The sequence below is a fragment of the Carlito syrichta genome, unplaced genomic scaffold (assembly GCF_000164805.1).
Source record: "Carlito syrichta isolate Samal-C Ts95f unplaced genomic scaffold, Tarsius_syrichta-2.0.1 Scaffold305755, whole genome shotgun sequence".
NCBI lineage: Eukaryota > Metazoa > Chordata > Mammalia > Primates > Tarsiidae > Carlito > Carlito syrichta.
Genome location: NW_007249851.1, coordinates 140,568 through 154,900, shown reverse-complemented (window position 1 = coordinate 154,900; position 14,333 = coordinate 140,568). Strand labels below are relative to the sequence as shown.

Below are 14,333 nucleotides of genomic sequence, written 5' to 3'. Positions count from 1 at the left end.
AAAAAAAAAAAAAAAAGATATCACAGTTTCAATTCTATTCTGTCTAGAGTGATTTCATTGTGCATCCAGCTGTGCTCTGAACTAGCATTCCTAAAAGAAGCACATTCCTAAAAGAAAATAGCTACTTCTTAAGTTGGCTTCTTTATTAATTTTGTCTGTTTCTTTATTTCAGGATGACTGTCTTAGGTCACTAACAAGATTTGCAGCAGCACATTGGACAGTGGCATCACTTTCAGTGGTGCAAGGACACTTTTGTAAACTTTTTGTGTGTGAGTATTAATACATTTACAACACAAGTTTTATGTTTAAGTTTTAGCTTATAAATTCATATATATCTTTCAAAATTTTAATTTAATTTTAAAAATTTAAACTAGATTATATGTATTTTAACTTATGTTGGCATGTGAAATGTGCTAATGTATTCTTCTTTAAATCTTTAGCACTGGTACCTAATGGCAGCCATGAAGACCTTCCATGCATATTAGATATTGACATGTTTCATTTGTTGGTGAGTATTTTACTACTTATTTGAAGTTCTCTTTATCATACTACATAACTTTACCTTAGTTTTGGTGAATAGTGTAGAAGTAGACGTTACTCTTACCACCTCGAGTATGATTGTTTATAGGAAACCTCAAAAAGAAAATGCTAAAGATATCAAAATACCCTAAAAACGTATTATGCCAATTTGCTTTGCATTTTTAAATTCCCAGTGAAAATAGACATCCTCCAACTCTTATTTGCCTTGTAGCTGAGGTCAGTAATTTCACCTCTTTATGCTTTAACCTATGAAAAGATCAAAGTAATACCAGCAACATAAGTGCAACTTCTAGCCCATACACTGCTTTTGTTCCTTTTAGAAAATCTGGGCAGATACAGCCCTGTGGTTACACTACTTGGTGGCAGACAACTCCTTTTAATGATTAAGGAAAAGGTACATCATCTGAGCAGGGCTAGTGCCAGTACACAGATATTCAAGCAGTGGATGGCCAGATTTCAGCCCCACCTCAACTGGTTCTCTTATACAGTATACAAAGTGCACTCCCACACCCAGCAGCCCCAAGTGCTGTCCCCTTATTCCATGAACCTGTACCTTGTAATTGGTTAGTACTTATATGATTATGTCAGATCTCAATGGGTTAGTCCAAGTGAAAAGCCTAGAGCAATATATTCCTAATAAATGTTAGCTATTATTGTTCTCAATGCTGCTGCTAAAACTGCTAGCACTTGCACTACCATCCAGGCAGCAGGAGGCTAATAGAGCCAGCATTTATTGTGTACCTGCTGCTTTCACCTATGTTAACTCTTAGTTCTAAGCTATTTAGAGCACATATATATGTTATCTCTAGTTTGCCAGTAGGGAAACTGAGGCTCTGAGGTGTTGACTTGTCTTTTTAAAAAGCTTATAAGGGAAGCTATGTTTCATATCTAGGTCTTTGTGGGTCTAAAACCCATGGCTTTTCAACTGCTTACTCCCTGGAAAGACTGCAAGTGTTACTTCTTTTATTAGTAACAATAAGCTGTGTATAGGGAACCCATAGGATAAATAAGGTGATAGTGCCTGTCAGGACTCCTTTAACTCTTAAGTCATTTCATTTGACCAATCTTAGTGGATTTTCTAACATGTATACCCTGTAAGAACAAAGGTTTCTTAAAGGAAGGACTGAACTCAGGAGGGGTTACAATGAGAAATTGGAATTGTGTTTAGCTGTGAAAGGAAAGGCAAAATCTTTCTGATGTTCTGTGTTTGGTTCTAGGTGGGCTTGGTGCTCGCTTTCCCTGCGCTGCAGTGTCAAGATTTTTCAGGGATCAGCCTTGGCACTGGAGACCTCCACATTTTTCATCTGGTTACTATGGCACACATCATCCAGATCTTACTTACCTCATGTACAGGTAACTCTTGCCCTTTTTTTGGTATAGGGGGCACTTCTTCAAAGAAGTAGTTGAGTTTGCTCAATTAAAAAAAAAGTAGGGGCCATTGCCTTACTGGACTCTGGTGTGGCCATGTGCTTTTTAAGCTATGGCTGTTGCCATGTTTCTTGGCTTTGGCCCCCTCCCCTCCCTCACTTACTTTCTAAATAAACTATGTTTTCTAATCTAAAAAAGAAAAGTAGAGGAAAAAAGTAGATGAGAATTATACATGAATTATTATTATTATTTTTTTTGTTTTTTAGTTGGAGTCTCACTGTTGTCTAGACTGGAGTGCAGTGGCCGCTCCTGGCCACCACAGCCTCGACCTGCTGGGCTCCGGCGATCCTTCCGCCTCAGCCTTCCAAGTAGCTGGAACTACAGGCACACGCTACCACGCCCGGCTAATTTTTTTTATTTATTCTAGAGATGAGGTCTCGCCTACCCAGGCGGGTCTCGAACCTGCGGGCTCAGGCAATCCACTCACCTCAGCCTCCCAAAGGTGCAGGATTACAGGCTGAGCCACCAAGCCCAGCTATACATGAATTGCAATCAGGCTACTTGTTTTTTCTGTTTTTCTTCACATGAAAAGTTTTGAAACAAGTTTTTTTCTCCTGTTAAAATCCCCTAGCGGCCGGGCTCGGTGGCTCAGCCTGTAATCCCAGCACTGTGGGAGGCCGAGGCAAGTGGATTGCCTGAGCCCGCGGATTCGAGACCAGCCTGGGCAACTTGGCGAGACCTCATCTCTACAATAAATCAAAAAAATTAGCTGGGTGTGGTAACACACGCCTGTTCTGGCTACTTGGAAGGCTGAGGCGGAAGGATCGCTGAAGCCCAGCAGGTCAACACTGGTGTGGCGGTGAGTGTGCCACAGCACTCCAGCCTGGGCGACAGAATGAAACTCCAACTCAAAACAAAACAAAAAAAAAAACCCTAGCAATATGAATGCTTTTACTTTTTTTATTTCATAAGTTCAGTAATATTTAAGTAAGGTAGTAGTTAAGCGCCTTAGAATTTTCCATTTTAGGATGCCAGTTTTGTTTTTAACTTACATATTTGTTAATGCACCCATGAGTTCATCATTAACATGTTTTTCAAGCATTTTGAGACAATATATGTAGCTGATTTTACTCAAAACATGCCAACTGACTCTTGGATCTGATGAACATCAATACTGTGCTCCCACTTGAGGGGTTAAAATTGTGTAGGTTTTGTGGGAACATTTCATGTGATACGTGACTGTGTGGTTATATTTGCATGCTTAAATGATATGGCCATCAATCCTTTTGATAACACTTAACTGGAAAATCCGGAGTATTAGTGTTTCCTTTTCTTTCAGAAGAGAATGGCATGGATCAAGAAACTTCCACCAGTGAAGAAGAAGCAGCAGTTCTTGCTTTGTATAAAACACTTCAGCAGTATACAGGAAGGTGAGATTGTGGTCTTTACTTGATAGGCATTTCTCTCAATATTAATAGTCAACAATAGCAGGAGAAAGCAATCCATTTGTTAGTTTAGGGGAATTGTTTATGTTTTGAAAAAGAGGACAAGGAGTGATGTGCAAGCCTTCTGAATTACTCATATACTCACACAATCGGAAATCTGAGAGGAAGGTAATAGTGTGCAGAACTTCTTGCATTTATTTGGCTTTGGAACCCTTCATTTGTTCAGAGGATCTGGCACAGACCAATGGATAGATGGAATGTACTTTGGAAAGTTATTATTCTATAACCTACATTGTCTCGTTAGGAATTTTAAAATGCAAAGTAAAGTTTTTAAGGTAATATTCAGATTCAGTAGTGTTGGGAATGAAGTAAAATTATTAGAACTTCACTTATTGTTGGAGTCATTGAGATTTGCTAGTTTCACTTAGCTTTTAACAGTGTATGTCCAGAACCTATAAAAATTTCTGAGAACCCACACTAATGAAATAGTTCAGCAAATAGGAAAAAACTATAGGTATATAATGAGGTACAGTCTGATTTATTTATATTAGCAAAGAATTGAAAGTAATCTGTTTACAGGAGAATAGTTAGGCATAGGTTATGATTGATATATTCCAAAATATTATAAATCTATTAAAAATGATGGCCTATAGAAGCCAGGTACAGTGGTACATGCCTATAATCCCAGCCACTTGGGAGGCTGAAGCAGGAGGATCACGTGAACCTAGGAGTTTGAGCCTGCAGTGAGCTGTGATCATGCCACTGTATTCCAGACTGGACTACAAAGAGAAACTTTGTCTCAAAAAACAATCAATAAAAATAAAAAATAAAAAGAGCCAGCAATACTCAGGATGCTGAGGCAGGAGGATTCCTTGAGAGCCCAATAGTTCAAGTCCAGCCTGGGCAGCTTTTCATTTTTCACATTTTTTTCCTTTATGTTACTATATTACTTTTATAAACTTTAATAGCAGCATTAGAGGCTATATCACTACTTATACCCACCATTGCGTAATACTCAGGGCAGCCACTGTCCTGTTAACTCCTTTTAAGAATATTTCCAGCCAGGCACAGTGATTCACATCTGTAATTCCAGCACCTTAGGAGGCTGAGGCGAGAGGGTTGCCTGATGCCACAGATTCAAGACCAATCTGGGCAATTTGGCAAGATTTTGTCTCTACAATAAATAAAAAAATTAGCTGTGTGTGGTGGCATGCACCTGTAGTTCCAGCTACTTGGAAGGCTGATGTAGAAGGATTGCCTGAGCCCAGCAGGTCGAGGCTTCAGTAGCCATGATCATGTCACTGCACTCCAACCTATATGACAGAGTAAGACCCTGACTCAAAAAAAAAAAAGAAAATATTTCCCCTCGGTTCCAGATGACAGTTGATGGTTATCTCTGTTTTCACACTGTGCTATATAAATACAGTGACCTTGTCTTATTAGATTTCCCAATAATTATTTTCTTTTTCTCAGTGCCTTGAAAGAAATACCCTCTGGCTGGCATCTGTTGAGGAGTGTCAGAGCTGGAATCATGCCTTTCCTGAAGTGTTCAGCTTTGTTTTTTCATTACTTAAATGGAGTTCCTTCCCCACCTGACATTCAAGGTAATTTCTAATTTCTTTCAAATTGTAGGAAATGTTTGTAGTCTTTTACTCCAACAAATATAAAAGTGACTTGCAAAAATGAAAACTGATTAAAAATTTAAAGCATAGCTAATTGACTATGAGGATGCATGTGTTTATAGACTAAAAATGCTTGTTTATGTATATGTCTGCTTTTATTTGGATCTCAGTACATGTACCATTCTGTGTAAGTGTTTTTATATTTGCAAAACACTTTTCCCATAAAGATCTTAATTTTGCTTTCAGATGTTAAAATGTTCAATTATATATTATTTATAAACAGGTTTCCTCAGGTTCCAAAAAGTAAAAACTAACAGTTTCAAGTTTTTTTTAACTTGTAACACATATAGCATTAAAATCCAGAATACCCACAATTACATGTAAATCTGATTTTATTTTATTGTTTTTTTTTTGAGTTGGAGTCCACTCTGTCACCCAGGCTGAAGTGCAGTGGCATGCTCACTGCCACTGTAGCCTTGACCTGCTTGGCTCAGGCGATTCTTTCACCTTAGCCTTCTAAGTAGCTGGAACCACAAGCACACACCACCACCCCGGGCTAATTTTTTGATTTATTGTAGAGGTCTCACCAAGTTGCTCAGGCTGGTCTCAAATCCCTGGGCTCAGGCAATCCTCTTGTTTTTACCTCCCAAAGTTCTGGGATTACAGGCATGAGCCACCGTGCCCAGCCTAAATCTGATTTTAAGTGGGAGTCAGTTTGGTCTTTCACAGTGTTTCATGTTCTGTTTTGATTCATTCCATGAAAGTAGCGTAAAGGTGGACTTGATTATGTCTCTGTATTCTCTAAAGAGTGTACATACCACTCTTTAAAGGTTGGTTGACTGGGCATGGTGGCTCAGCCTGTAATCCCAGCACTTTGGGAGGCCAAGGCGAGAGGGTTGCCTGAGCCTGGGGGTTCAAGACCAGGTTGGGCAATTTGGTGAGACCTGGTCTCTACAATAAATCACCAAAAAAAAAAAAAAAGGACTAGCCAGGCGTGGTGGCATGCATCTGTTGTTCCAGTACTTGAAAGGCTGAGGCAGAAGGATTGCCTAAGCCCAGAAGGTCGAGGCTGCGGTGGCCGTGAGTGTGCCACTGCATCTTCAGCCTGTGCAACAAGAGTGAGACTCCAACAAAAAAAAAAAGATTAGTTGACTGGCATCTCTATTCAGTTTGCTGCCCAGGCACCATATAGAGTAGTTTAGTCTTCCAAATTATTTGCAGTGATGATTAGAGTTAGCATTTAAATCCATCTCTCATGATGAAGCCATCTTAGATTTCTGTACTGCTTGATACTTTTCCAGAGTACCCACACGTTATTTTTGTCATTTAATGTTCACAGTAACCCTGTCAAGTTGATTGTACAGGTGCACAATTTTGCAGGTGGTAAAGCTGAGATACAGTCTGATGTAGGAGTTACCTGACTCCACTCTATCCATTGTGTCATTTTTCATGGATTCCTTCCACATACCATTCTGTTAACTTCCTACAAGTTACAGACTTAGCAAAGTTTAACTCTTTCATTCTTTTTTAAGTTCTGCTATTGCTTACTCTCATGAAGGATATGCTCTTAGTTGTTATGTTCATTGCTCTTTTCATTTGCAGTTTCTGGAACAAGCCATTTTGAACATTTATGTAACTATCTTTCCCTACCCAACAACCTGATTTGCCTTTTTCAAGAAAATAGTGAGATAATGAATTCACTGATTGAAAGGTAATGATTGTACTCTTTTCTTCATTGTGTTGAATAATCTGTGGAACCAAACTTTAGTTGTCACATCCCTGACAAAATTCTTAAATAGTCTGGTAGAATTAACACATGCAATTCAAACTACAATGATTAGGCCATTTTAGCTAGGAATCAGGCTTTTGGGTAAGATTTTTGCCAAGCTAGTGAATAGCATAGATTTGCATGGAGAGGGACTGGTGGTAGAAATGTTTATTTTCTTATGTGAACTTGCTTGTAAAGGATTCTGTTCCATAGACTTTTTTTTTTTTCTTAAGAGATGGGAGTCTCACTGTGTTGCCTAGGCTGACTTTGAAATCCTGGGCTCAAACAATCCTCCCACCTCATCCTCCTGATTAGCTGGGACTATAGCACACAATACCACTACTGGCTTTGCACAGATTTTTAAAACTGAAAGAAGCTTTGAGGCTATCTACTTCAATACCCTCACTTTTTAGTGAAATCTAGAGAAATTGGCCTGTCAATCATATCACGTAACTGAGTTAAGATATATAACTATTCTTCTCCAAAAATGGGATAAAATATTTGCAGATCTAATGTCTATTAAGGGGTTAATATCCAGAATGTATATATCCAGAAATATATATCCAGAATTCCTACAACTCAATAGCAAAAAACAACACAACCCAACTAAAAAAAATGGGCAAAGGCCAGGCATTGTGACTTACGCCTATAATCCCAGGACCTTGAGAGGCCAAGGCAGGAAGGTTGCTTGAAGCCAGAAGTTCGAGACCAGCCTGGGCAATATACACAGACCGTACCTTTACAAAAAATTAGCCGGGCATAGTGGCTTGTGCCTGTAGTCCTAGGTACTTTGGAGGCTAATGTTAGAGTATTGTTGGAGATCGAGGCTGTAGTGAGCTATGATTGTGCCACTGCACTCCAGCCTGGGCAACAGAGGGAGAACTTTTCTCTTTAAAAAAAATAACTGAATGAGCAAAGGACTTGAATAAACAGTTCTCCAAACAAGATATACAAATAGCCAATAAGCACATGAAAAGAAGTTCAACATGACTAGTCATGGGTGGTGATCCACAGTAAGATACCTTCACACCCGTTAGTGTGGCCATTTAAAAAAAGGAGGGGGGAATAAGTTTTGACAAGGGTATGGAGACACTGATATCCTTTGGCATTGCTGGTGGAAATAGCAAATGATAGAAGCACTGTGGAAAGCAGTAGTACAGTTCCTCAGAAAGATAAACACAAAATTACCTTGTGATACAGTAATTCCACTTCTAGTTATATTGCTAAATAAATGGAAGCAGGGACTGAGGTCATTACTTACACACCCACATTTATGGCAGCATTATTCACAATAGCCAAAAAATGGAGACAACCAAACTGTCCATCAGCAGATGAATGGATAAGCAAAATGTGGTGTGTATATGCACACAGCGAAGGGAATTCTGACACGCGCTACAACACAGATGCACCTTGAGGACATTGTGCTAAGTGAAATAAGCCAGTCACAAAAAGACAAATACTGCCTGATTGCACTTTAAGACATACCTTGGGTAGTCAGATTCGTAGAGACAGAAAATAGAGTGGTGCTTTCCAGGGGCTAGGGGAGGGAAGTTAGTTTTTAAATGAGTACAACATTTCAATAGGAAAAGGTGACAAATTCTGGAGATGGATAGTGCTGATGGTTGCACAACAGTATGAATGTACTTAATGCCATAGCACTGTAAACTTAAAAATGGCTAACTTGGTAATAAGCTTTATGTTATGCATGTTTTACTGTGCTAAGAATTTTTTTTAATGCGGGTGTTCTAGCTCCAGATAGTATAAGTTGTCATTAATTTAGATTGGTTTTTCCAGAGTATCCAAATTAGTGAGATAATAATGTTTGTAGCCACAAATTTTAATATATTAAGCATTCTTGCTTTTAGAAAATATTCTTCTGATTTCAAAAGTTGCAGGCAAAATGTATTTCTCCAGGCTTCTTTTGATGAGGTAAATATATCTAGTCAAGAAGATTATTTTCCTCTTATTGGCTGTAGGGGAGGGATCATTTTCGTTCTAGCCCTTGAAAAGTGAAAGTGCTTTTTTTTCCCCCTTTGTTTACATTAAAGTTGGTGTCAAAATAATGAAGTTAAAAGATACCTAGAAGGTGAAAGAGATGCTATAAGGTAAGTTGAAATTGTCAAAAACTTGGCTGGGGTAGGAAATGGGGGGGAAGCAGGATGTAAGTGCTATATTCCTTCCAAACTGACTTCTCAAGCCTTCAGTGATTTCAAGAGGTAGCATGTCTTGCCTTCATACTTCCTTCTTAATCTAATAATAGGAGTTTGTAGAAGTCGGAATTATGAACAGAAGTATACCCCATTATTCCTGCAGAGGAGGCAAATACAACTGTTATATTTTGGAATATTTGCTTTAAAAAAATATAGGTCCTCTTTTAGATTTTTCTTAGCTATATTCTTTTTCTGTCTTTTATTATGGGAAGTTTCAAACTATCCAAAAGTCTAGAGAATAGAGTAATGAGACTCCACATACTCATCACTCACCTTCAGTAACTATCAAGTCATGACCAATCCTTTTTATATTTATGTTTTCTTCATTCCTTTTTATGTAACCTTTACTCTGGTTCTGTAGTGGCGTATACTCTACTGGGTCTTAACAAATGTGTTTCAGCTGTTAATACAGGTTGAATATCTCTAATCCAAAAACCCAAAATTCAGAATTCAAAATTCACAGTGGTTCTAATCCAAAAACCCAAAATTCATAATTTTTAACTTCTTGAGCAACCAGCATGACACTCAAAGTCATGATCATGGGAGCATTTTGGATTTGGGATTTTTGGATTAGGGATGCTGAACCAGTAATGCAAATATTCCAAACTCTAAAATCCAAAGCACTTCTGGTCCCAAGAATTTTGAATAAGGAACACTCGGTCTATATCTCCCTGGTTCTCTACTAAACACATCATCCATAAATGTTAGAAGACTAGAGGAAATTGTCTGTTCTATTTGTTTACTTTTGCACATCCAGAAATGGTAACACTTGAATTTTCTTAGGTTGAACCATATGAAATTTCAGTTTTTATAAGTCAAAAATGGTTGAATATACCAATTTCCTGTGATTCCACCCTGCAGTCAGAAAACTCTTAATATATGGAACAGTAGTTATCAGCCTGAAGTAGATATCATAATAACTTTGGAAACTTTTAAAAATATTCAAGCCACTATCTACCAAATCTAATATTTCAATAGTGGGAGTCCTTACATATGTATTGCCTCAAAACTCCCACAGGTGATTCTGGTATGATTAAGAGCTGCTATCTAAAGGAGTTCCCCTCAGCTGAGGTCCACTCCTTCCCTTGGCAGTAGCTGAAGCAGTGACAGGCCACACCACGTTGCCTGTGCTGGCCAGAAACATGCACAGGGAAACATTTTGCCCTGGGAATGAGTCCTCAAATACTCCTTAAGTTTGGATCTCAATTTTGTTTGAATTAGCTTGAGTCACAGGATCAACATGGCCCGGTATCTCTGATTTAAAGAAAATGTATCTGTTCCTCTACTGCCTTCTCTCTTAGCTCATTCTGCCTTCAGATTGCTCTGATCAGCATGTCCCTTTCTGTATTCTGTGTCCTAAGTTTTATGGTTGGACTCTCCATTAATATGTTGTTTAGGTAGGAACTGGGAATGAGTATTGTCTTCTTCCTCTCCCCTTCTTTCCACTGCTACCAAATTTTCAGTTAGATGGGGCACATACTAGGTACCATCACCTGACCATTTATTCTGAGCTCTTCAAGTAAAAATGTGAACCCTAAGACATCATTAATGCAAGTACATCATTAATGTCTAACTTTGGCTTCTTGTACTGCTGTGACAGCACGCATTCACTCAGATTCAGTCTTCCTTTATTTGTTTTGAGTAAACTATATTACCCTGTCATTATTATAATATGACTTGTACCAAAGATTTTTTCAGTTTTTACTTTTTTTTTTTTTAGCTATCCTAGAGAATCTAACAAATTAATAGACCTTCCAGAGGATTACAGCAGCCTCATTAATCAAGCATCCAATTTCTCGTAAGTTTTTACATTAGAGCATTGAGCATTTCTTGCCACTAGAAACATTTAGCCTCTCCACAAAGAACTTGAGGGTTTTGTTGTTCTTTGTCTTGTTGAGTAGGGAAATCATAACATCAGTAGTACCTCATACTACCAAGCTTGTAAAAGCATCATTCTACCATGCTTCAGAGTAAGACTTAGAATGGGGGTGGTGGCAGGTGAATTTGATTCAGGAAAGTTTATCTCAATAATAATTGTACTTTAAAGTAATAAAAACTATATCTGTATATTTTTTCAGTCATCTTTCTCAAGTTGAATATTTCAATATATTATTAAATATTGATCACCATAGCAAATAGTACAGGCCAAGTACAGTGGCTCATGCCTGTAATCCCAGCACTTTGGGGGGCCAAGGTGGGAGGATTGCTTGAACCCAAGAGTTTGAGACCAGCTTGGGCAACATAGAAAGACCTCATCTCTACAAAAAAAATTTAAAAAATAAAAAATTAGCCCAGTGTGGTGAGGCATGTTTGTAGTCCCACCTTCAGAGGAGGCTGAGGCAGGAGGATCACTTGAACCCTGGAGATCAAGACTGTGGTGAGCCATGATCATGCCACTGCACTCCGGCCTGGATAACAGAGTGAAACCCCCAACTCAGATTTTTAAAAAATAGAATAGTACAATAGTGTAAGAACTTAAGCACTACCTAGACAGTGGAAGCTCCCCACCTCCATCCCCTGCAGATACCCACTGTTCTAAGTGGAGTGTGAAGCCTTCCTGGGTATTAATCACGTAAGCGTATGTTCCTAAGCAGCATATATCATTATTTTGCATGTTTTAAGTTTCATTTCAATGACATTGTATTGTACATATTCTGCAGCTTTTCATTCAGCATTGTTTCTAAGATTGATTCATGTTGACATATGTAATTTTATTTATTTATTTATTTATTTCCTTTTAAACATTTTTTGTTTTAAAATTGTGGGGTACAGTTAGGTTTACAAATATGCATCGTTCAGGCACCCTTGTTGATAAGGGGTGTCTCCCTGGACATATGTAATTTTAATTTGTTGATTTTCACTGCTCTATAGTATTTCATTATATGACAGTGGCACAATTTGTCTTTTAAGTTGTAGAGACAAGGTCTCACCATGTTGCCCAGGCTGGTCTCAAGCTCTTGAGCTCAGGCAGTCCTCTTGCCATGGCCTCCCAAAGTGCTGGGATTACAGGAGTGAGCCACCACTCCAGGCCTGTTGGTTCTTTTGAGTGTTTGCAGTACACAGTTTTTGTGTATCTATAAATGAGATGTTCCCCTATTCCCTATTGTAGGAACAAACTTTCCTGGCCCATAGGACACTGGTTGTGCTTGATACTGCAGACTTCTTTTCTGGGATGATTATTTCCCCTTCAGCTCTTTTGCCACTCTCTTTTAGAACAATGACTTGTGTTTTATTTGTCCCGTGAGGTGCCCCAAGTCGGGTGGTGACAAGAGCAGAGCGCCAACTCTGTGCCTTGTATGTGGGTCTCTGCTGTGCTCCCAGAGCTACTGCTGCCAGACGGAACTGGAGGGGGAAGACGTCGGTGCCTGCACAGCACACACCTACTCCTGCGGCTCTGGGGTGGGCATCTTCCTGAGGTAGGACCTGCCAGGGCTTTGGAGCTTTGGCTCTGCCTCAGTGTATGCCGGCGGGGGGGGGCAGAACACCAGGAAACCGCTACATTGTAGAGAACTTTGAGACCACTGTTGTCTGTGTTTCTTTTATCTGAAGAACATGGAATTCTTCTCTGCTCACATCTCCCCTTGGGCTCAGGCCAGCTCTGCTGTTCTTTCATTATCATCCCCAATCCTTCCCCCCAGGGACACTTCTGCTCTCTTGTTACCCTTGAGCACAAAACTTTAGCTGTCCCTGATTTTCTATCCAAATCCAAGCAGAAGTATTCTTTCTGTCATGTTCTCGTGTCCTTGTGGCTTTTGGATTTATATCCATTCATATATATCACAAGCTGGCATTCGTGGTTTTACTTATTCGACAAGGTCTAACACGTGACTTCTGTTTACTAAGCCCTGAGAATGAAGTGGGCAGCAGCACAGACATAAATCTCTGTCCTTGTAAATGGGGCTCATTTTCTAATGAGAGAATAAACAAAACTGGTAAGAATTTGGATAGTGATAAGTGCTGAGGAGAAAACATAAAACAGGGAGGGTAACATGGAATGACAGCCGGGAAGCTGAATTTGACATCGTGGATCAGAGAGTGTGACTTGAGTGAAGATCCAAAGAAGGGAGAGGAACATTCCAGGCAGGGAACAGCTCATACAAGGTTGCTGGGGTGGGAATTGCCTGCCTGTTCAAGGCAAGGGGCTGATGTCACTGGAGTGCTGTGCACAGAGGGGAGTTTGGGGCTGGTGGTCCTGGAGACATCACTGAGTGAGATGAAAGCCGCTTTAAGGTTTGAAGCAGATAAGTGACATGAGTTTGAGCTCTGAGACATAGGTCATATCCATATCTTAGCCATCCCTCAGTGCCTTGACAATTTCTTGCACGGGAAGCAAATCAGATAATGGTTGAGCTGAATTATTAATATCAGAAAAAGTCAAGCAAATAGCTCAGGGGACACATTGTTAGACAGCTATTAGGAAAAATGTAAAAGTATCATTTTCCTTTGTCCAGCATATTTCCAGATTCTTCTGGTCATGTACAAAATGTGTTGCATTGTGTCTCAGGTCAATCTAACTTGTAATGTTTGTACACAGTGTTTTAAATGAATAATTTCCTCATAATAGGTGTTAAAATATCAGTACTGTAAGACTTCATTCCTTTTGGAACTAAATACAGAAATGTAAACCTCAGTTACTAATGTATAATGTATGAATGATCTCTCCACAGAGTACGGGAATGTCAGGTGCTATTTTTAGCTGGCAAAACCAAAGGCTGTTTTTATTCTCCTCCTTACCTGGATGACTATGGGGAGACTGACCAAGGACTCAGGTAAGAGCCCATTCTGTGCGGCTGGGTTGGCTAGCTCTGGCCCTGCAGAAACCTTCAGTATGTGGTGAACACGGTAAGCTTGTGGTCCTGCCTGAAGGTGACCCCGCTAACACCCGGAGCGGAGCTGGGTCTGGCAGAAGTGGCTGTGTCATCTGTGGAATCTTTTCCTAGGGGGTGTACTCTTGCTGCCAGAGTTAGTGTTCTTTCTCAGCCTTCAGGATGCCATGAGGAATATCAGGACAGAGTACAACTTTATTCCATCTGTCACTCCAAAGAACCATACAAATTGCCATATGGCTTTTGTAACATCAGAGTCCTATAGGGATGGCCCACTCTGACTTGCATGGCATTGCATAGGAGAGACGCAGTGTTCTTAATTGTTAAGAGATGTGCTCAGCTTTTACATAAACCTGGGGGACAGAGATTTAAAATATATCAAACGGTATCTGAGGCTAAGTGTCTTCTACTTTGGTCCCATCTAGTGTATTGTAAGTATAGTTTCCTCTAGCACTACTTAAGAACTTCTTTTAGACCATCTCTTTTACGCAAAGGAGGTAAAAATTGTAACCTCTATAGATATTTGACTCTCCAGCCTTGAAAATAGCAGGTGT

The 14,333-nt window shown here is 39.5% G+C and overlaps 1 protein-coding gene across 2 annotated transcripts in view; it reads left to right on the top strand.

Moving 5' to 3' along the window:
* The window catches only part of UBR2 (ubiquitin protein ligase E3 component n-recognin 2), a 112,028-nt gene that overhangs the window by 95,001 nt on the left and 2,694 nt on the right, over nucleotides 1-14,333 (top strand). For both annotated transcript variants that reach the window (XM_008062570.2, XM_021714749.1), the window contains exons 36-45: nucleotides 173-269; nucleotides 441-508; nucleotides 1,758-1,893; nucleotides 3,248-3,338; nucleotides 4,827-4,957; nucleotides 6,578-6,686; nucleotides 8,792-8,848; nucleotides 10,674-10,751; nucleotides 12,199-12,369; nucleotides 13,621-13,722. In XM_008062570.2, the coding sequence (XP_008060761.1) occupies nucleotides 173-269; nucleotides 441-508; nucleotides 1,758-1,893; nucleotides 3,248-3,338; nucleotides 4,827-4,957; nucleotides 6,578-6,686; nucleotides 8,792-8,848; nucleotides 10,674-10,751; nucleotides 12,199-12,369; nucleotides 13,621-13,722 (1,040 nt within the window). The remainder of the gene's footprint in view (nucleotides 1-172; nucleotides 270-440; nucleotides 509-1,757; nucleotides 1,894-3,247; nucleotides 3,339-4,826; nucleotides 4,958-6,577; nucleotides 6,687-8,791; nucleotides 8,849-10,673; nucleotides 10,752-12,198; nucleotides 12,370-13,620; nucleotides 13,723-14,333) is intronic.